This window comes from Podarcis cretensis (genome assembly GCF_951804945.1).
Source record: "Podarcis cretensis genome assembly, chromosome: 13".
Taxonomy (NCBI): Eukaryota; Metazoa; Chordata; class Lepidosauria; order Squamata; family Lacertidae; genus Podarcis; species Podarcis cretensis.
The window spans coordinates 4,140,208-4,163,419 of record NC_137182.1 but is presented as its reverse complement, the minus strand read 5'-3'; the positions used below and the strand labels follow the sequence as shown (position 1 = coordinate 4,163,419).

Sequence of the window (23,212 nt, the reverse complement as noted above, 5' to 3'; positions counted from 1 at the left end):
GGGTAAGGAGATAAGGTTTGGGGTGGCATTTATGTGCATCCGGCATTTGATGTTGGACTTAGGCATGCTCTTGCACTCTGCTTTACATGAGAATGAGGCAGGCAAATGAATAACCAAACCAAACTTCCACTATCACGTTTACTTTGAGCCAGGTTTCTCTGCCCGCTCAGCTTGGCCATGCCTATTCCCTCCAGACTCCTCTCTGAGACGTGGGCTGTTTTGTGTGATGTTTCACCACCAGAAGCTCAATGCAACATAAGGCTGGAGAGACAAACAAACAGAGGAGCTGTTCCACATAACAAGCGCTCAAACTCACAAATCCCCTGGATGGAGCAGGTGGCCCAGGAGGCCCTGGAAGCCCAGGGGGGCCTGGTAGTCCTATGCCAGAATCTCCCTAGAACAAGAATAAATATGGTGAAGTTGTGAGGGGTTTGGAACACACACGTTAAGTTAGGAGATGGTCTGTTTAATGCACAACCGCCTCATGAGCCTTGCTGAGAACTGGGTGGATGAGCTGAGGGGAGCCGACCCATCTCAGCTTTGTACACCTGGGGATGATGTATGCAGCACCAACATAGATGAGACTTAGCAGACCTACTAGATTTTTTTGTCTAGTCTGAACTGCATTTTTATGGTATGTTTATTGTTATTTTAATTCAACAGTTATGGAACTTTGGTGAATAGTGGTATATAAATATTTTAACTACGCAAATAAAGTAAACTCTTGAAGGCCCACTATGAAAAGTATGTGATACGTTTTCATAGAATTGTAGTAGAGTTGAAGGAGCTCCTAAGGGTCATCTAGTCCAACCCCCTGTAATTCAGGAATCCCAACTAAAGAATTCTTGAGAGATGACTATCCAACCTCTGCTTAGGGAGTCCATTCCACTGTCCAAAGAGCTCTTACTGTCAGAAAGCTCAGTTTTATTCTGACTAAAATTGGCTGGACCACAGTTGCCTTAGCTTCCATGAAGGTATGCAGAATAGGGTGTAGTCCAATAACATGGGACCCGTTTCAGAAGTTGTGGTCTCAGAATGTAGACAAGGTACTTGGAGTTCAGCTGACTGCCTGTGTTATATGTCTTGCTGGTGTTAAAGACCATGTAGATATTTAAGCCCATTGCTACATACTGAATTTGCTTCTGTAACGCTGCTAAAGGTAAAGGTAAAGGTACCCCTGCCCGTACGGGCCAGTCTTGACAGACTCTGGGGTTGTGCGCCCATCTCACTTAAGAGGCCAGGGGCCAGCGCTGTCCGGAGACACTTCCGGGTCACGTGGCCAGCGTGACATCGCTGCTCTGGCGAGCCAGAGCCGCACACGGAAACGCCGTTTACCTTCCCGCTGGTAAGCGGTCCCTATTTATCTACTTGCACCCGGAGGTGCTTTCGAACTGCTAGGTTGGCTAACGCTGCTACAAGCCTTTTAAAATGCACTCACAACATTGGCATGTCATGTGGCTTCCTAGGAGATGTGCAGTCATGTGTAGGACCATCACTCCCTCATGGAAGAAACATGGGAGTGCCTTCTGCCAAAAGATTCTGTCATAGGTGAAGCCACCTTAGTTCACAGGATGCATCAGTTCACATGACCCATGATTCTCATGGCAATGAAACACCACTGGTTGTTTTTTTAAAAAAAATCAAAACAGTGCCTACCTTTTCTCCTTTAAGGCCAGGTTCCCCCTTTAGCCCTGGAGAGCCCTGAAGTCCTGGTTTACCCTAAAAGAGAAGGTATATTAACATCCCTTTTCCATTAGCATTTTTCTGTACTGAAAGGCTGTAATTAAAGCAAGTGTAGTGCGCCAGCAATCCTCTTCCTCTTGCTTCACCATTCAGTGTGCCAGGGAATGGAATCATATTTGGTTCCTGAAGCATCCCACCTAACCTGGCCTATGGTGGAATCATATGGACCAGCAGCCAATAGCTCGCTGACTGGCTCCAGTTCATGGGCCACCATCATGAATAGCACTGATCCCAGTTCAGAACAGCTGAAGGAGGTTCTGTCTAATGAGGACATTTCCTGGAACTCATAAAGGTAAAGGTAAGGGTACCCCTGCCCGTACGGGCCAGTCTTGACAGACTCTGGGGTTGTGCGCCCATCTCACTTAAGAGGCCAGGGGCCAGCGCTGTCCGGAGACACTTCCGGGTCACGTGGCCAGCGTGACATCGCTGCTCTGGCGAGCCAGAGCCGCACACAGAAACGCCGTTTACCTTCCCGCTGGTAAGCGGTCCCTATTTATCTACGTGCACCCGGAGGTGCTTTCGAACTGCTAGGTTGGCAGGCGCTGGGACCGAGCAGCGGGAGCGCACCCCGCCGCAGGGATTCGAACCGCCGACCTTTCGATCGGCAAGCCCTAGGCGCTGAGGCTTTAACCCACAGCGCCACCTGCGTCCCCCTGGAACTCATATGCCTGGGAATAATATGCTGGTGAATACAAGGCAATGTGCTGAGTACAGAAACTGACTTTTTGAATCATGGCAACAACCTGCAGGTCAATGATATTTTTTATGCAGAACTGAGCATGTTGAAGTGGTCTTGTAAACATATGTCCAGATCATTTCCTAAAAACATCTTGCAAAGATGGGTTGAATGGAGGCTTGAAAAGTTACCAAAACATGTGGAAGGATTCAGAACATCTGTTGTTTGATATACCCACATCAATTAATAGTAATACTGCTTTATCTTGTACTTCAGTATGTAAAAATGGTTGTGCTGATTGGCCTGTATTCAGAACCTCCATATATTATTAATTTATTTGATTTTCTTTCTTTTTTTTTATAATGATTTTTATTAATTTTCCACACATAAAATAAAGAACAATGTAACACAGTATAACTTCATAATCATCGGTTCATAACCTTTTTTCTCTGACTTCCCCATACCTCCCTATCCCTGCATCCTTGTTTAAAATTCTTTAGCAACCCTTAAGTCCATTGTCTTAGTTCTTTTTCATAAATATTTCTTAAGTTTTTTTTTTTGTTTACTGCTGCAATTCTTTACTTCTTACCCCCTGACATCTTAACATTCCTCAATTTTACAGTTATTTTTAAGATATATCTTGAAATTCTTCCAGTCCTCTTCCACTGTCTCTTTCCCCTGGTCCCGGATTCTGCCCGTCATCTCAGCCAGTCCCATAAAGTCAATCACCTTTGTTTGCCATTCTTCCAGAGTAGGTAGTTCTTGCGTCTTCCAATACTTTGCCAGTAGAATTCTTGCTGCTGTAGTGGCATACATAAAGAATGTCCTATCCTTCCTTAACACCACTTGGCCCACCATACCCAAGAGGAAAGCCTCTGGTTTCTTAGGAAAAGTCCACTTAAGGACCTTCTTAATTTCATTATAGATCATTTCCCAGAAAGCTTTAACCTTTGGGCAGGTCCACCAAAGGTGGTAGAAAGTGCCTTCAGTCTCATTACATTTCCAACACTTATTATTAGGCAAATGATAAATTTTTGCAAGCTTGACTGGGGTCATGTACCACCGGTAGATCATTTTCATAATATTTTCTTTTAAAGCATTACATGCAGTAAATTTGATACCGGTGGTCCATAACTGTTCCCAGTCAGCAAACATAATATCATGACCTATGTCTTGTGCCCATTTAATCATAGCTGATTTCACCGTTTCATCCTGTGTATTCCATTTTAACAGCAAGTTATACATTCTTGATAAATTCTTAGTATTGGGTTCCAACAATTCTGTTTCTAATTTTGACTTCTCTTTCTGAAATCCTATTTTCCTGTCCTGTTTAAACGTCTCATTTATCTGGTAGTAATGCAACCAATCTCGAACCTTAGGTTTTAGTTTCTCATAACTCTGAAGTTTCACCCTTTCACCATCGTATTCTATAATCTCATGATATTTTGGCCATTTAGAATCCATATTAAGCTTTTTTACTTCCCTAGCTTCCATTGGTGACACCCACCTAGGGGTTTTGCTTTCCAACAGATCTTTGTATCTAATCCAAACATTATACAATGCTTTCCTTACAATATGGTTTTTAAAACTTTTGTACACCTTTACCTTGTCGTACCATAAATATGCATGCCAACCAAAGCTATTGTCATACCCTTCCAGATCTAAAATATCAGTATTCTCAAGAAGTAGCCAGTGTTTCAACCAGCAGAAAGCTGCCGATTCATAGTAGAGTCTTAAGTCCGGCAGGGCAAACCCCCCTCTATCCTTTGCATCAGTTAAAATCTTAAATTTAATTCTGGGCTTTTTGCCCTGCCAGACAAATTTTGATATATCTTTCTGCCACTTCTTGAAACAATCCATCTTGTCCACAATCTGTAACGTCTGGAATAAAAACAGCATTCTAGGCAATACATTCATCTTAATAGTAGCGATTCGGCCTAACAAGGAAAGTTTCAGCCTTGACCAAATTTCCAGATCCTTTTTGACTTCTGACCAACATTTTTCATAATTATCCTTAAATAAATTCACATTCTTAGATGTTAAGTTTACCCCTAGGTATTTTACCCTTTTTGTTATTTCCAAGCCTGTTTCATTCTGAAAACTCTCTCTTTCTTCCATTGTTAAATTTTTTTCCAACACTTTCGTTTTTTGTCTGTTCAATTTAAAACCTGCTACTCGACCAAATATTTCAATTAATTCTAAAACTCTTTTAGTACTAGTGTCTGGCTGTTGCAAGGTCAATACTAGATCATCTGCAAATGCTCTTAATTTATAATGTCTAACTCCGACCTGAACTCCTTTAACCAACTGGTCCTTTCTGATCATGTTTAACAAAACCTCCAGGACTGATATAAAAAGTAAAGGGGATATTGGGCAACCTTGTCGTGTACCTTTTTCTATAGGTATTTCTTCTGTTACCACGTTATTTACAATTAATTTGGCTTTTTGTTGAGAATATATTGCACCTATACCGTTTTCAAAACCTTGACCTACCCCCATCCCTTGGAGATTCTTTTTCATAAAAGTCCAACAAATGTTGTCAAAGGCTTTCTCCGCATCCACAAAAATCAAAACTGCTTTCCTATTAATGTCAACGTCCAGCAGCTCCAAAATGTCTATAATGTTCCTCACATTGTCTGACATATATCTACCTGGGAGAAAGCCTGTTTGGTCCTTATGAATCTCTTCTACCAACACTCTTTTCAATCTTTTTGCCAAAATGTCTGCAAAAATTTTGTAATCCACATTGAGTAAAGATATAGGGCGGTAGTTTTTAACTTGGTTCTTCTCAGTCTCTGTTTTCGGTATAAGTGAGATGAAAGCCTCTTTCCACGATTCAGGTGCCTTTTTCCCCTTCAAAATTTCATTGCAAACTTCCTTCAATGGTTGTATCAGCCATTCTTTCAGCATTTTGTAATATTTGGCCGTCAGGCCATCTGGTCCTGGTGATTTTCCCAGTTTCATATTTTGAATGGTACCCTCTATTTCTTGTTCTGTTATTTCCTCGTTTAAGATCCTTTTACTTTGTTCTGAGATTTTTGGTAAACCGTATTTTCTGATGAATTCTTCTATTTCTTGCTCGTTGGTTGGCCCTTGTGCATACAATTTCTTAAAAAAGCTTTGAAAACAATTGTTGATCTCGTTGGGTTTGTGGATAATCTTTCCATCCATTTCTAAACTTGTTACCGTATTCATTTTCTGCCTTTTTTTCAATTGCCATGACAGAAGTTTCCCACATTTATCCGCTGATTCAAAAGTTTTTTGTCTCATTTGCTTTATCTTCCATTCTATTTGTTGGTTCATGAGTTCCATATATTGCATCTGATGAAACTTTATTTCTCTCAAAATCTCATGAGACTTTGGTTTGGACCTCAACTTCTTCTCTCCTTCTTTTATTTTTTCTAAAATTTTTTCCTTCTTTTCATTTTGTTGCTTCCTCTTAATAGAATTTTGTTGAATTAGGAAACCTCGCATCACGGCTTTGCTTGCGTCCCAAATTATTCTTTTTTCCACATCTGTTTTCCTGTTGATCTCAAAATAATCTTTTAATGTTTTAAGGGCCTTCTTGTGGATCTCTTCGTCCTTAAATAGGGTGTCATTCATTCTCCATCTAAAGGAACCAGTAGTTGTTAGTTTCATCTCCATCTTAACCGCGTTGTGGTCGGAGCACGTTTTTGGGCAGATTTCTACTTTTTTTGTTCTTGACGCCAGACTGCTAGAAATCCAAATTTGGTCTATTCTTGTCCATGTCATTTTTGCTTCTGAGAAGAAAGTTCCCTCTCTCTCTAAAGGATTCTTTGTTCTCCAAATGTCAATCAAGTCCATTGTTTCAGTCATTTCAAAAAAGATCCTTGGTAGTCTCCCTTCTTTCGAGATCACTTGTCTCTGTGCTTTATCCATGTTTGTTGAGACGACTCCATTCATATCTCCCATCATTAGGATTTTATAATCTAAAAAGTCAACTAATGTCTCATGCAACTTCCTAAAGAATTCAGCCTTCCCTTCATTTGGGGCATAAACTCCCACAATTAATATCTTTTCTCCTTGAATTTGTATTTCAATTGCCAGGTATCTTCCTTGTTCATCTTTAAATATCAATTTTGGAACCAACTTTTCCTTTGCATAGATCACCACACCTCTTTTCTTTACTTTATCTGATGAAATGAATTCTTGACCGAGTCTCTTATTTATTAATAATTTCCTGTGTATCCTGGCAATATGGGTTTCTTGCAAACATATTATGTCTAATTGTTCTTTCTTCAAAATGTGAAAAACCTGTCTTCTTTTCCGAGGAAGGTTCAAACCATTACAGTTCCAACTAAGGAGTTGCAGAGACATTTTGTATTTAGGTAGCTGTTCCTCCAACTGCTCCAAGCTTCTGCTCTTCCTCCGATGGTGGTAATGAAAGTCCAAATGACAAATTTGCTATATCGGGTGGTTCCCTCTCCTCCACGGTTCCTTTCTGCAAATCCTCCAGATACTTCTCTAGAAATAGTTCTTTGTCCTGAATTGTTTTTATTTTAATCTTCCTTCCATTGAAGTTAAAGGACAATCCTTGTGGAAATTCCCATCTGAATGGTATAGTATTTTTCTTCAGCAGGTCTACTAAACTCTTGTAATATGTTCTCACCTCTAAAATGTATTTAGGAATGTCCTTAAAAATCTGTATCTGACAATTTTGAATCACCAGTGCCTTTTGGTAATGCAAATTCAATATTCTATCTCTTTCTTCTTTTGATCTCAATGTAATTAGGCAGTCCCTTGGTTTTTTGTCCTGCCTTCTACCCAGTCGAAAGGCTGATATTATCTCAAGTTCCTCATCTTCCTCCCATTCCTCCCGCCAAAAAGTTATGATGTTCTCTGTGAGAAATTTCACAAGGTTGTCCCCTTCCACTTCAGGCACCAATCTAAATTTTAAATTCTTCTCTTTACGTTGAAGTTCCAGTAAGGAGAGGGCTGCATCATGCTCATTCACTTTTTTAATAATAGGCCCAAATTTTTCCCTTGTCTCTTCAGCTGTTATTTTTGCACTTTCTGCAATCTTTCGTGTTTCTGAATTTTCCTGAATTAATCTATTTATAGAATCTGTGTTCGATGCGACACTAGCCGTATTCACATCCAACCTTGTTGTCAACTCTGTTAATTTTTTAGAATTCTCTGTCGAAAGTTTTGTCAATGCTTCCAGGGATTGATTTATTTTAAGTAGAGCCTGAGTCATAGGATCCATAGAAGCTGGTGTTTTTTCCTGCACAGCTGCAGTTCCTGATATAGAGGCCCTTTTCTTGTGAGATTGTTTTGCCTTCTGCCTTGTTACTATCTCTTCTGTAGGGGCACTCATATCCTCAAGGTCGTTTTCACAGAGTTGATTCCCAAGTGGAAAATCCCACTGTTACTTTTTCAAGTGCAACAGTTTCAGATAGAGCCCTCTAGAGGGAGCATTCAATTGTATCCAAATGGCAAAGATGGAAAAAAACAAAGAAGCAAGGGAGTATAACAGTAGCCAAAAGTTTCGAATGTCCAAATTATAAAGTCTCTATTTTTCTATGTGGCCAAAATGCAGCAAAGTACATCTAAGGTCCGATAACTTTTTTGCAAACAAGTCCCCGCTTCTCAAAGTTTGACAGTCCACGTCCCAGGTGTCTTGTTTGGGCAGCCCGACCCCAGGGGATTTGGCAATGGAAGGTCTTAATTTCCATTAATTTTCCAGCAGATTAAAAACATTCCAATCCCTTCCCCCCTTCTCCTGCCAGTCTGGGGGGAGATTTTAAGTCCGATGTCAGTTTGACAGCTTAAAAAAATTAGAAAGGTTCCCTTTAAGTGCAGCTTGATTTTCGTTGCTTTATTCCTTCTGCAGTTCCGGGGAGGCAGACTTCCTTAATTTTTGCCTTTCCCGTTTTCAGCCAAATTTATTTTTTAAAAGTCCCGTTGCTTTTCCAATCTTACTCACGGGTGTTGTGGTCAAATTCCAATTGCAGGAAGGAATCGGCGCTCTCCGCTCATGGCGACGCGGCTTCACTCCGCTAGCTGGGTAACGACTCTCAGCACCGCGCTTACCCCGATGCCGCTCAGAAGCCTTTAAAAAGGCTCCCTCACAGTACCGGGGGGCGCAAAGGGTGCCCACCGAATCTCCTTTGTTCACAGGCTCCGCGCCTGTGATTTTAGGGGTCCCCCGCTTGCCGTAGCGGGTGAGACCCGAACTAACGGAGCAGTCCTGCCTCGGAGCTCGAGGCTCGGACCGCCATTAAGCGCTGGCGCCGACCGGAAGTCCCAATTTATTTGATTTTCATAACTATCTTCCTTTCTTTGAGGAGGAGGGAACCTCTCTACAAGGCAACTGTAGTGTAACTTCCAAAATTACAATTGCCTCCTCCTCTTGCGGCCAACTCACTTCTGGGAGAGGATGGGTCAAGTGGCAATTATGCCAGCAGGAGGAATAAATGCAAGAACTAAGTTCCCTCCCACTACAAAGTGTGTCAGCAGAAGTGGCACCAGCTTCCGAAAAAGATTGAGGGGGGCCCAATATGGCGTCCTTATGCCTGACATCATGTGTGTAGCATTGCAAGGAGTCAGAGGGTGGAGTTGAACATGGTGGCAGCATAGCCCCAGAGGCTGGTGGCCCCCTCCCCCTGCTCCACAAGGGAAAGATAGGCTTTCCAGTGAGTAAGGGATAGGACATCAGTGGTCTGCATAGCCCATGAGTAGCAGACACAAAGTAAGTTATACAAAACTGGAAGCATGAGCACATTTGCTTAGTTTGTATAATCTATAGAGGGCAAAATCTGGATTTCCAAGCTACAGACTTCTGATTAAAAAACAAGATACAACATATACACTCTTGCCCATTCAACACCATACCAATAGTATATGTCATTTGCATAATCTATATAGGAAATCTTGAATTACAGTATTGTTTTAAAAATTTTCAGTGAAGTTCATAATATTAAGAAAAATATAGTATCAGAATAAAAGCAAGGATTTCCAGAGCAGTTATATCCACAATTGCTATTTATAAAAGGAAGGGCACGATCCAGATAAAGCTAAACACCTCTACGTTCAAATTTACAAGGCCCTTAACGGCTTGGATCCAGGGCTGCCTCCTGCATTTATTTCTGCCCACTCACTAAGGTCTTTGTGCCCCCCCCCACTTGACTCAGATACATGGCCCACATCTCCACCAGGAGCATTTTCTGATCTTATAGCTTTAAGTGGTTTCATATTTACTGTATCTGTTTCATCTTTCTGTATATTGCTTGGAAGCTGCTGTGTTAAGTGGTATACATTGTTGAAATAAGTAACTAACTGAATGCTTGACATTGTACTCATATGGGGAAAAGCAGAATGCTTTGTTGGCAAGAAAGAGAGAGAAAATACCTAGCTTCCACTCAAATAATTTGCTGTCACAATGTGTTGTGGCTCTAAAAGGGGATTTGTTAAATTTCATGGAGGAGATGTCTTATCGATGCCTGCTATACATGAACAATAGCAACTCCCTGCTCAGTGAAAGCCTCTCTCTGGATTTTTTCTGTTCCTGGGGCGTGAACAGGGGGAAGGCTTGTTTTCTTTGTCCTGTTCACTGGATTCCTGGGGGCATCTGGACAGAAGGACTTGGAAACCAATCATAGAATCATAGAGTTGGAAGAGACCACAAGGGCCATCAAGTCCAACCCCCTGCCAAGCAGGAAACACCATCAGAGCACTCCTGACATATGGTTGTCAAGCCTCTGCTTAAAGACCGCCAAAGAAGGAGACTCCACCACACTCCTTGGCAGCAAATTCCACTGTCAAACAGCTCTTACTGTCACGAAGTTCTTCCTAATGTTTAGGTGGAATCTTCTTTCTTGTAGTTTGGATCCATTGCTCCGTGTCCGCTTCTCTGGAGCAGCAGAAAACAACCTTTCTCCCTCCTCTATGTGACATCCTTTTATATATTTGAACATGGCTATCATATCACCCCTTAACCTCCTCTTCTCCAGGCTAAACATGCCTAGCTCCCTTAGCCGTTCCTCATAAGGCATCGTTTCCAGGCCTTTGACCTTTGACCAAATGCTGGACTAAACTGAAACACTACGTTTTATATACACAAATGCTGGGCACTTGGATAGTGTCATCCATACGTATATCTAGGTTACTTACCGGTAACCCATCTTTGCCAGAAATGCCCTGAAACAGAAAGAGAAACAAACTTTACAAAACCTGTGTGAAGAGATTAAAATCAACCGATCAATACTGGCTAGCATTTTATGTTGTATTAATGATAACCTCTTCCTTGTTGCGCTGATAAAATAATTTTTTATCTTTGTCTCCTGCCTACTCTCTCTGCACCAATCCCCACTTTGGGTACCTATAAAACCTACATAACTACCACCAATTGCTGGTTCTCCCTTAAAATGGACTACTGCTTTGACAGAATTTGTCTCCAGCTTACAGCCCAGCAAGAGGTGATGAATTGACATGTGTTACCTCTAAGTCTAGTGAGGCATCTAATCATAAGCCTGCATTTTTATTAAAGCTTATATGTTTAATCAGGGCTTGTATTTTAAAATGAGCTTAAAGATTTTCAAATGTTTTATGCCAGGCAGAAGACCAGCTGCCTAAGAACCTTGGCAAAATGTTTTTCTCCTAGACAAGGGGGCCCCCTGATTTATAGCAGAAAACAATTCTCAAAGTCGTAAAAAGGGAATTACAGGCTGAGAGCCAAGGTTACACTGACCCTACAAATTAAGGGTGGATAAATAGTAAAATGAGCCATATCTTCTTCCTAAGGTTAAAAAGGTCAAGAGCAGTGAAAAAGCAACTGGTCTGGCTGGCAGAAAGAGAACATTTTTGGGAAGTCTTTTCTAAAGCTGTTTCTTTCTTAAACTAAGATCCTTTTAAGATTTCTTTTCCTTTTAAAAGGTTATTTATGTATTAAATATATTAGCTTAAATATAATTATGCAAAGGATTTAAGAAATGCTAGATTCTTATTTCATATAGTTGTAAGAGTTGTAACTATCCTGAAATTAAGTCAGCCACCAGCCCAACCTCCTGCCAGACAGGAGACGCCATCGAGCACTCCTGATATATGGTTGTCAGGCCTTTTGTTTAGAAACCTTCAAATGAAGGAGATCTCTCAATGTTGATGTGAACTCAAAATCCTTGACATATGTTTAAGATAAAAATTCAAGATTAACCATCTGTTTTGGAAGGCAATAGGGCAAGGAGGGCAAGAGGTGAGCTGGTAATTAAGATTCCTTGTTGAGACACATGTAAGATATATTACTACTTATTTGTCATTTATAGATAGAAGAATATATAGCTTTTTGATTCCCATAAAAGGACAGAAGGAAATGGGTGTATCTTTTGTGATTGGTTCTAGCAAACAGCCAATAGGAATTTTAACCAGGCTGATTGGACAGAGGCAGCCACAGGAGGAGCAAGGGGGCTGGATTAAGGAAATATAAGTGCTGGCCAGAATGGCAGGAGGCCAGGCCAGAGCTTGGTAACCATATACCACTGTGCCTCATATTTATTTGTCTGACAAATAAATTACTATTTTAATTTCTCTATTGCTGCATTGAATATTTCATTCCAGCTAAGCGTTAACCACAAGCAGGGTGCTACACTAGAGCATGCCCAGTCCTTTATTCAAGCAGCTCAACAAAGCAAGACATAACAACTGTATCTGATTTTAGTCAAATGCAGACAGAAGTTTATTATTATTATTATTATTATTATTATTATTATTTATTTGTACCCCGCCCATCTGGCTGGGTTTCCCCAGCCACTCTGGGCGGCTTCCATAGAAACCAAAAATACACTAAATTATCACACATTAAAAACTTCCCTGAACAGGGCTGCCTTAAAATGTCTTCTGAATGTCAGGTAGTTATTTATCGCTTTGACATCTGCTGGAAGGGCGTTCCACAGGGTGGGTGCCACTACCGAGAAGGCCCTCTGCCTGGTTCCCTGTAGCTTTGCTTCTCGCAATGAGGGAACCGCCAGAAGGCCCTCGGCGCTGGACCTCAGCGTCCGGGCAGAATGATGGGGGTGGAGACACTCCTTCAGGTATACTAATTCCATATTAACTAATTCCATATTAACTAATTCCATATTACAAATCCCAATAGCTAACTCTGTGTTCTGTCAGTAGGCACCTGAACCGAACCACAAACTGGCGCTTCCATCCTCACCAGGGAAGAAGAGGTGAGTGCAGATCTACACAGGAACAAGGGAGTATTAAAGATCTGTACCATGGGCAGGCAAAGTAAGGCCCGGGGGCCGTATGCGGCCCAATCACCTTCTCAATCCGGCCCATGGACGGTCTAGGAATCAGTGTGTTTTTACATGAGTAGAATGTGTCCCTTTTATTTAAAATGCATCTCTGGGTTATTTGTGGGGCATAGGAATTTGTTCATTTACCCCCCCCCAAAAAAAAAATATAGTCCAACTCCCTACAAGGTAGAGGGACAGAGGACCAGCCCCCTGCTGAAAAAGTTTGCTGACCCCTGATGTACATCAAGATCTGCTGTCCCTCTGGATCCTGCCCCTGAGGCAGTCGCCTCCCCATGCCCCGTGGGTGAGCCTGTCCTGGACAAACAAGATAATCCACTGACAGATTTGCCACACATTTAGAGTGGTGTGCTTAGTGTTGCGGCTGAAGAAATAAATGGGGTCTGGCAACAGGCCTAGTAACAAACAGGCTGAGATGTGTTTGCCTCAGGCCGCCTGAGAAAATGCATCAGGTTTGCTCGGACTGCGTTGACATGTGGGCAGAAGGTGGAGCTGTTCCAGCCCCAAGAATTCTGAAGCAGGAGCCAATATCAAAGGTGGCCTTCACTCGCTCCACTGGCAGCAGCCAGTGACAAAACATGATGCTGGCCACTCGGACTTCCTCAGAACAAATTAAGATGCTGCTCCCAGCAGTGGCTTTAGCTGCTGTTGGCACAGGTCAGGGTAAGTTTTATAGCTACTTTTCCTTCCTGCTTACACATACCAGGAATAGGTCTAAAGTGCTGCTTTGATGGTATATTTGCTAAACGTGCTCAAGAGAAGCCAGATGTGTGCAAGAAGGCAATCTGTGTTATGTTGTTGCTGGTTGAAGGGCTTCAAGAGAGGAAATGGCTGAATAGAACAACCCCTTGTGTGCATACCTTTGGACATGGCCCTACTTGTCTAACTGCAAACCTCAAAAAAGTATCCAATTTAAGCAACACCACTTTGATTGCCAGTTCGGCTTTTTGACTGCCACTCTTAACAACCTATTATTTAAGCTGTTTTTGTCCCATCTGGTGGGAGGAAGATGTGTTAAAGAAGGTAGGGCTGCCATATTTCAAAAAGTAAAAACTGAAAGTTGTTGATGCCAAAAACCCCATGATTTTTTGATTGACTTGTCTAAGGTCCAAGACAAAGCGCCGCCTTTTGGAAATTCCCACCAAATGTCAATTCCCCTTTTGAAATCCCGGTAATGTCCAGGAAAATCTGGATGTATGGCAGCTTTAAAAGAAGGGGCTTTAAGGGGCGGGTTTGGCTTTCCCTCCCGATGGTTCATGCTGGACTTTAAATCATATGTATCCTGCTTTGTAGTGGACCAGGAAGGCCTGGGCTGGGACCTGCCATCATCAGGGATATTTGCAGCTTGAGAAGTGCCACTGAATTTTAGGAAACATTTTAAGCTCACTTCTGAAAACCATAGTCTCAGAAAGTAACAGCTGATTTATATCATACGTGTGCTGAATGAGTTTAGACAAGAGAGGGCAGACAACAATATTTAAAGGAAGCCAGTAGCAGTGGAAGGAGACCGAGGCAGCAGTGCCAAGAAGAGTCAGCACCTGGGAGAAATGGTGCTGATGCCAGCTAGCCAGGAGCAGCCCAGTTTACAGCCAGTTTACAGGCCTGGGGCTTGCCCTTAAAACCCTGGGCTTCAAGTAAGTGCTGGGAGGCTGGCTGGTCATCATCTAGAAGATCTCTGGGGTCTGTTCACTAGGGGATCACAGTATGGTTTCTTTATTTCTCCTGAAGCATGACCATGAGAAACTGGGTCCATGTTTGTTTAACTGAGCTGTCAATTAAATGAAAATGCATAATGCCAAACAAAAACATTTCAGACTGAACCTTCAGGTTCTACAGGTCTCGGACTATGAGCCCTAGAGGTCAGTACCAGCTCCCTGACCACTGTGTCACCAAAAGAACTCTACTGCTTCCTTCAAATTACTGTACTCAATTTGCTCCTCAGCACCAACCTTTCCCATTTGCCCTCAGCTCCTTTGGGATGAAGGGTAGGATATAAAATAATAATAACAATATTAATAATGGAGTTAGAATCAAGAGTTTAGCTATAACTAATGCATGAAGATTAAAACGCCTCATTGCTTGGTAGGGTTCAGTTAAAATCAGTTATCTCACATTGTGTCCATTTTAATTTATGTCCAAAACACTTCCCATTTCTGCAATTTTTTCACATCCACATTCATTTAATACAGTGGAACCTTGGTTGTCGAACACAATCTGTTCTGGAAGACCGTTGGACTTCTGAAACGCTTGACAACCGAGGCACAATTGCTGGTTGGCAAAATCCATTGAAAAATGAAGAAACACGCCTCGGAAGCTATTCGACTTCTGGGTTGTCGGCATTCGAAAACCAAAATGTTCAACTTCTGAAGCATCAGCAACCAAAGTACCACTGTACTGTTCTTCTTCCTCTTAGAAGCATTTCACTCCTGACCTGTCCTCACTACCCTCAGCCCCTCAATGCCCTCACTGCCCTCACTGCCCTTTAATTCCACTAGTTGTGGCAATCTGCATAGTGCTCTTCACAACATCACAATGTTCTGCCTGATGTAGTGACATCACAGATGCACAAAGACAAAAAATACTTTTATGTGTTTATTATTTAATGACATGGGTTGCCGCAGCCAACGGAATTTAACAACATTGTGTGGACAAATGAGACCAAAGCAAATTAGGACCAAGTATAAAAGAAAAGAAAAATGTGCTAAAAAGAAGTAGAAGAGTTTGGATTTGATATCCCACTTTATCACTACCCGAAGGAGTCTCAAAGCAGCTAACATTTTCCTTTCCCTTCCTCCCCCACAACAAACACTCTGTGAGGTGAGTGGGGCTAAGAGACTTCAAAGAAGTGTGACTAGCCCAAGGTCACCCAGCAGCTGCATGTGGAGGAGCGGAGACGCGAACCCGGTTCACCAGACTACCGCTCTTAACCACTACACCACACTGGCTCACCCAGGGGAGGAGAAAAGAGTGTTGAATAACTTTGAAACAGTGCAAATGCACATCAAGGTGAGTATTTTTGTTAGTTTTCTATGGCTGTATCCAATTATGCTGCCTCACAAAAGCAGAAAACACTTTGCACAGATCTAGTGTTCAGTGAGAGTGCAATACTTACAGGTTTACCATCCAGTCCAGGCTTTCCAGGAAGCCCAGGTTGTCCAACAGTCCCAGGTTCTGCTTCATCCAGGCCTGCTTTTCCTGGTGGCCCTGGTGGTCCTTCCTCTCCCCTTTCACCTTTTTCACCTTTTTGGCCCTTCAGGTAGAAAATATACAGTTATGGCTATGAGCCTAAACTGATTTATTTGGAACTCATCCCCATTTGGAACAAATGGGTTTGCTTCTGAATAAACATGGCCAGAACTGGACAGTGAACTTTATTTTCGTACTTTAAGGCATAACTGAAATTAAAGAGACTGTGCAACCTAGGTAAGGGATGCTTTGGCGAGGGTGGGTGCAGCAGGTGCAGGGCAGGGCTTCCCTATTTGCCAAAAGCAGTGAAACAGGAGAAGCCACCCCTGATTTGGAGTTACGTATATTCATGCACAATTGTGTCGAAGAAACATCCCTGGCATATGCTGCATTCTGTGGGAAGGGCAGCTGATTCCCCACACCAGCCCCTCCAAGGAAGGAATCCAAGGACAACTTTAGACCACAATCCGAAACATGTTTACTCAGAGGTAAGCCCCACTGAGCCCAGAAGGTCTGATTCCCAAGTAAGTGGATGACGGTTTGCAGCCTTACTCCTGCATGAGACCATACTTGCCTTTTCTCTGCCTGTAACTTGCAGAAAACCATCACGAGGCTCAGCTGTTGTTTTTAATATTTCCTGAGCCATAGTGGTAAGTTCACTTTCCTGTTTTCTAATTTCTGTAGTGGTTAAACCTAAAGGGGGGTGGGAGGCAGAAATTGCATGCGTCATAAAAATATGCAAGAGACTGCATAATAAAACATCATCTGTCAGGAATGACATAATGGTGTTAATTTGGTTCATCGGGGGGGCGGGGGGCGGGGAGCACTGAAAAAAATGACAGTAAATGACAATACCAAAAAATAAAGCAAAAGACAAATTCTAAGCTGAAAACAACTGTGGGTTGTTGTTTTTTAAAGGTAGTGTTTAACTAAAATGATCATAATACTCTAAGCTACAATTAAACCAACACAAGCAAAGAGTTTAAAATTACAGTGCCTTGTTCTTCGACTTTAGTTGGTCCCAAAGTTGCTTCTAAGAGATGGTGGCCTGAAAACTCCATCTCTTCAGAATGAGGTGCTGTCGTTGGTGGAGCTCCAACAGGTCCAGCTGTTGTTTCTTCAGATACATTCTGAGTCAGGTGCTAGACAAGAATGCAAGGCAAATGTTATCTGGATATTATTACTGGGAAAACACATTGTTGTGCGAGGCAGAGCATAAATCTGTGTGCTTTGTTCTTTTTCAAGGTACTTTTGGATCCATGACAATGCTATTTCCCCCCCTAAACATCACTTACTTTCTAGATAATAATCGAATAAATGATCAAAAGTGTGTGAAATAGAGGGTGTGGTTGGCCCATGGAAGTAACTCTGCTGAGCTAACACACCTAGTAAGTTAGAAGTAATACCAGCAGAGGCTGGTTCATTAGGGCAATTACCAGTGGGAATTGTAAGCAAAAAGTGCAAAAGTTTCCTCCAAATTCACAAAACTCTTAAAGCCGCAGACTTTTCTGTTTCCCACACACTCCTGAGCCCTCCATTCAAACTTAGAGAGGTACGTATTTCATTCAATCTCCTGTTCAATCAGCTCTTTGCCCTGTTCAGCCAGTCCCAATCCAAAACATTGCTATGGCCAGCAGGTCCCTTCCATCGATTTCCAAGCAGAACACTTCCTTCTAGATGGATATTTCCCTTGCCTGAAAAAGCAGACATTTTTATGAGCTAAAAACACCTGCGTATGAAAAACTTAGTGCAATTGTGTTTGTTACAGGAGCGTTTGCAATGTGCTCTAGGCAACAGTGGCACCAATAAGCAGCTTTAACTGACTGGCAGCTGGGTTGTGTAAAAGTATGGGCCTTCATTTGCTTCACTCTATGCTTCCAGCTTTGGACAGCTTGCTTGGTTTTTGCAATGCTCCTGTGTGAACATCTGTTGGGTGACTCTGCTGGCTATTATATACAGTCTTGAGCTCTGCTTTGGCATTTGGCAAAGAAGAACGCACTGAGATCCAGTGAGCATTCTCTGCAGCCAGGGACTTGTTGGCATGTAGACACTTCACAGCTGGCAAAAACGTTTTAAGTTTTGTTAGCGGCAGCATAAATCTTGGGAAATTCAACGCACTGAAGTTCTCTCTAGCATGCCCTTTTAAGTCCATGGGTATTTAACATACCATTTTTTTAAAAAAATGAAGCTATGAATCCTCCTCAAAGTGAAAAAAGGCTTTCCCATTAAATTCTTATGGCTTTAAAAAACGGATCACTTCACGAGGCTTTCTGGCTTATGATTGTTTGGCTTCAAAATCCACACGATGTAAAACATGGGGTGATTATTGCACACAAAGAGCCTTAGTGTAGCTGTAACAAGGGCTTCACACAAACTGCTCTTTGTCTGGAGGCAGAATAAGGGGCAGAAGACAGTTGCCAAAGGAGCGAGTGAAGAGGCTACATATAGGATAGTACTTGTCTTTAAGCCATGAAATCACCTCCCCTCTCAGCTTCATTCCTTGGTATTGCATTAGTTCAGTGTCTGCATCTGCTGGGAAAGTATTTTATCCCTCTGAAGTATCTTAAGGGAGACCCATCAAGATTCAGCTTGATTCCCTGATGCAATATACAAAAAACACCTGAAGCCTAGAATCTACATGCTAGCACATTAGAGCACATTATAGTTCCTATTAATATTACTCCCTACTTTAAATAACTAGTATAAATAAGTTAGGCAGAGGACACAAGGAATCCATCTTTATGGAATCATTCACATTACTGGATAGGAAAAGCACAGTGTACAAAATGCATTTCTGTATATATAAACGTTTAGACTAACATAGTCTATCTTTATTTTTGCCTAACAAATAATTCTGATGCAATTCTGGAGCTCCCTGCTCTACGAAAAACAACTGACGAATTTTAAGGGAAGCAAAAATGGCTTGGTAAGAGTAGTAAAACTTGCCAGTGGGGGGTGGAGGTGGGATTCCACATATTCTATTCCATTTCAAGGTGATTGGGGCAGATTGTAGTAATGGTATAACATGGAAAGAAGTCATCACCCACCATTAATTAGGGTATGTTTCCAGGTGCCATTCCAATTAGCAACAATAGTGTCCAAACAGAAATTGCAACCAAAATATCTGATAGAAGAACTTCCTGCTGTAGGTTTTGAGTGTCCCTATTGCTGTGATTCTGTCTCTCATACCATTACAAGGTGATTGGAACGAGAACATCACCCACTAGAACACTTGGATGGTGGGTCGGTGGCTGTCGGTCAGTAGCAAACCATTGTAAGTGGAAACATCCTAACTATCCCAAACTTTTACTTGTAGGTACAGAGGACCGACTTTCTGGGAATGAGAAATAACCCTTTTAATGTCATTTACTTATTTATCTATTGAATTTATATACTGCCCTATGCCCAGAGGTCTCAGGGCGGTCATGAACCGTATTTACAACACAAACAACAGAAATGATATTTTGAATTAAAGTTAAATTGGTATAATCATAAGCATATCATTTTGGCTTTGCCAGCTATGACTTTCAGTGCATAGAACATTATTTTGCACATTAATAGGAAGCCACTACAATAAAGCCAGGGGTGCCTACTTGAATAAAATATTGGGGGAGCCCAGGTAAGTCCCGCCCTGCATAATCGTTCACATGACATGGTGCATGCACACCAATTGAACAGCAATGCTCATCAACTTTGCCCCACCCCCGGCCCCCTCAAATATTTTGTTGGGAGAGCAGGTGAAGACCCCTTGGCCCATAGGAGTTGGCTCCAATGGATAAAGCTGAACAAGATCTAAATCATTCCTCTTCTCCCAGGCCATTGGCTAATTAAAAATCTATGGCCCTTTAAATGGCGGTATTGCTTTTGGTTGTTGTTATCCACAGGAGGAGGAATGACTGCTGGGGGCAGCGCAGAAAAAAGAAACTCCATGGTGCATCTGCAGCAGCACTGCTGGATGCCTTCCTCTGCCCCAGCTGCAGCAAAACATGTCTCTCCCTTATCAGTCTCTGCAACCACAGCAAGTGCTGTACCTCACCAATGGTTTGACTTCACCCCCAAAGGCGCAATTCTCATTGTCTCCTGAGACAGACAGACGCCAACAACAAAAAGTTATGATGCCATGTATTTTTGTGGTTTTATACTGTAAATTGTCCTATGATCCTTGGATGAATGGCAGTGTAGAAATTTAATAAATAAACACTATCATAATACTTACTGGAGCTTGTGAGGGCCGAATGATTTCTTGTGTCTCAGGGACACCCTCCTGTTCCTGAATGCTGTTGTAGCCACTGCTTTCTCCTGAAGCCTATCAGAAACAGGAAGGCCACAATGAAGAATTTAGGTCATGCCCACATGAGAAATTCCATAAGTAATGAGTGTGTGCAAGCCTTAGCAATTTGCACAGACACATGTACAGTGGTGCCCCGCAAGACGAATGCCTCGCAAGACGAAAAACCCGCTAGACGAAAGCGTTTTCCGTTTTTCAAGGCGCTTCGCAAGACGAATTTCTCTATGGGCTTGCTTCGCAAGACGAAAACGTCTTGCGAGTCTTGCGATTTTTTTCGCTCCCCCCCCTTTTTCTAAGTCGCTAAGCCGCTAATAGCCGCTTAGCCGCTAATAGCCACTAAGCTGCTAATAGCGCTAATCCGCTAAGCCGCTAATAGGGTTGCTTCGCAAGACGAAAAAACCGCAAGACGAAGAGACTCGCGGAACGGATTATTTTCGTCTTGCGAGGCACCACTGTATGTTCAAAGCATTAATTACTTCTTTAAGTAAGATAGAAGAATAAATCCTAGACTATCCATCTCTGGTGCAGCCAGCTGTTGCTGCATGTAGTTCCAGGTTCATACTCAGTGAACACAACCCTTGTAAAGAATCATTAAACCAAACATGCATCAAACAATTTAGCCTGTTGCAGCAAAAAGTGAGTGTGTAAGATCTTGCACAATTTCATCTCACCCATAACTGGTGAAGCGAAAACAGGCACCTCCCCCAAGCTGCTTTCCTACCCAGGAGGAGTGGAATTCAAGGTTTGTGACCCACAGCTGAAGAGCTGGGCACACTGGGAGGTGTAAGCAACTTTTAATAAAAAGCGAGGACTCCTGCTTTTGTTGTGGAAACAGCTGTATCAAAACCAAGCTTCCAATCCTTGTTGTAACTGCAGAAAGCGTGTGCAGGGAAGTACTCACATATGGGTCATCATCCTCACACTGGTCCTCAGTAGCTCTTGGATCCGGTTTGATTGTGAGCTGCTGGATGGAGCCCTGAAAGGAAGCAGAAGAGCCAATCAAGGGGACATTCTGTATAACGAATCCCACCAAGAGCATGGGACTGGACACTTTGGGTGGTGGCTGCTGTCTTTGAAAAGAACGGATGTAGGTTCTTTGTAGGCCCGTTAGGTCCAGTTGTGACCGACTCTGGGGTTGTGGCGCTCATCTCGCTTTATTGGCCGAGGGAGCCGGTGTACAGCTTCCGGGTCATGTGGCCAGCATGATTAAGCCGCTTCTGGTGAACCAGAGCAGTGCACGGAAACGCCATTTACCTTCCCGCTGGAGTGGTACCTATTTATCTATTTGCACTTTGACGTGCTTTCAAACTGCTAGGTTGGCAGGAGCAGGGACCACTGAGTCCAGACAGAGGTTAAAAGTGAACAAAAAAAAAAAGTTTATTTTACAAACATTAACAAGTTTATGGTTTCTCAGATAATATTCTGGTCAGTTTCTTAACTTTAGTTTCTTTACCGGCCTATACCTTCCTAGTACCTTCTGACTATCTCAACTGTTTGACTGACACCTCTTAACAAAGTCTCTCCCTCTCTCACACCAGACTAGCCCAACCCACAGACTTATCTTCTCTGTCTCTTCTAACTCCAGACTGTCTTCTCAACCACCCTAACGCTAACTCCTGCCAAAAACCCTCTGTGCTTAAAACCTTATACACAGTTAACTCTGCCCATTGGGTTCCCATTAGTTAGTCATTTTACAATTAGTTAACCCTTTCCCCATGAACCCGGTATGATGTCACACACCTAGGAGGACAAACGCCACACTGCCTTTCCTTCAAAGAATGCAGGGCAGCGTATTAAAATAGCATGGCAGTCCAGAGCACCTTTGGTGCACATGTGCTTTTGGAAGTAACAAGTCTGCGGAGCTTTTACAACTGAGAATCTGTCAAAGGGAGGTAAGGAAGGCAAAGGAGAGAACAAAGTGCACTAACATGCACCTAAATGCACTTACATGTAGGGGCGTAGGAAGGGGGGGTTCGCCCCAGGTTCCATCATGGAGGGGGGTGTCAAAAAGGAACAATTTTTTTATATTAAATTTTTATTGAAATTTCCACAAATTTTTATCACGACAAACAAGACATTAGCAAACAAAACATAACAATAAAAACAAACAACACATATAATTTCAACTCTTAATTTCTTATAACTTGCTTTCCCGACTTCCTCGTACCTCCCCTTTCTGTATTCTCATGTCTAATTAATTTGTCAACAAATCCTTCCCTTACTTTCAACTTAATTTTAATAACACTCATTTTCTTTTAATTTAACCATTACCACTGTTAACCCCTAATTTTCTCATCCAGCATCAATCTAGCATTCATTAATTTTTGAACATTTCTTTAGATAGTCCTTAAATTTTTTCCAATCTTCTTCCGCCGTTTCTCTTCCCTGGTTTCGGATTCTGCTCGTCATCTCTGCCAAACCCATATAGTCTATCACCTTCATCTGCCATTCTTCCACAGTGGGTAGATCTTGTGTCTTCCAATACTTTGCGATGAGTATTCTTGCTGCTGTTGTAGCATACATAAAAAATGTTCTATCCTTCTTTAACACCAATTGGCCGACTATCCCCAGGAGAAAGGCCTCTGGTTTCTTAGGGAAAGTGTACTTAAGTACCTTTTTCAGTTCATTATAGATCATTTCCCAGAAAGCCTTAATCCAAAAAGGAACAATTACTGCCCTACTAGGGCGGTTCATTAAAAACTTTTTTTTGAAAGGTCTTATCTTACTACACTAGGGATTATATAGCTGTATCTGAAATTTCATAGTTAATATCTTGACCCTCCTCCATGAAAACAACTGTTTACTTGGCCGTTTTTCTACGTCGTGAAGGCTGAAATTTCAATTCAGTGGAGCCAAAACACAATCCATCCTGTAGATTTAAGTATCTGTCCACAGTCGCCTCCTTGTTATCAGAGGCCCATAATCCACATTCCTTTGTAAGAAAATATGAAATAACATAAAACTATTTTTGCAGGCAAAATAAAAAAAATAAAAAATCAATGGGGGGGGGTGACAAGAAATTTTCTGCACCGGATACCACCTGACCAT

The 23,212-nt window shown here is 42.1% G+C and overlaps 1 protein-coding gene across 2 annotated transcripts in view; it reads right to left on the bottom strand.

The window, feature by feature from the left end:
- The window catches only part of COL15A1 (collagen type XV alpha 1 chain), a 144,191-nt gene that overhangs the window by 59,654 nt on the left and 61,325 nt on the right, over nt 1–23,212 (bottom strand). For both annotated transcript variants that reach the window (XM_079949277.1, XM_079949278.1), the window contains exons 4-11: nt 21,066–21,140; nt 20,093–20,182; nt 16,874–17,018; nt 16,451–16,569; nt 15,803–15,940; nt 10,553–10,579; nt 1,657–1,719; nt 317–394 (exon numbers count right to left, since the gene is read on the bottom strand). In XM_079949277.1, coding sequence (XP_079805403.1) covers nt 317–394; nt 1,657–1,719; nt 10,553–10,579; nt 15,803–15,940; nt 16,451–16,569; nt 16,874–17,018; nt 20,093–20,182; nt 21,066–21,140 — 735 coding nt within the window. The remainder of the gene's footprint in view (nt 1–316; nt 395–1,656; nt 1,720–10,552; nt 10,580–15,802; nt 15,941–16,450; nt 16,570–16,873; nt 17,019–20,092; nt 20,183–21,065; nt 21,141–23,212) is intronic.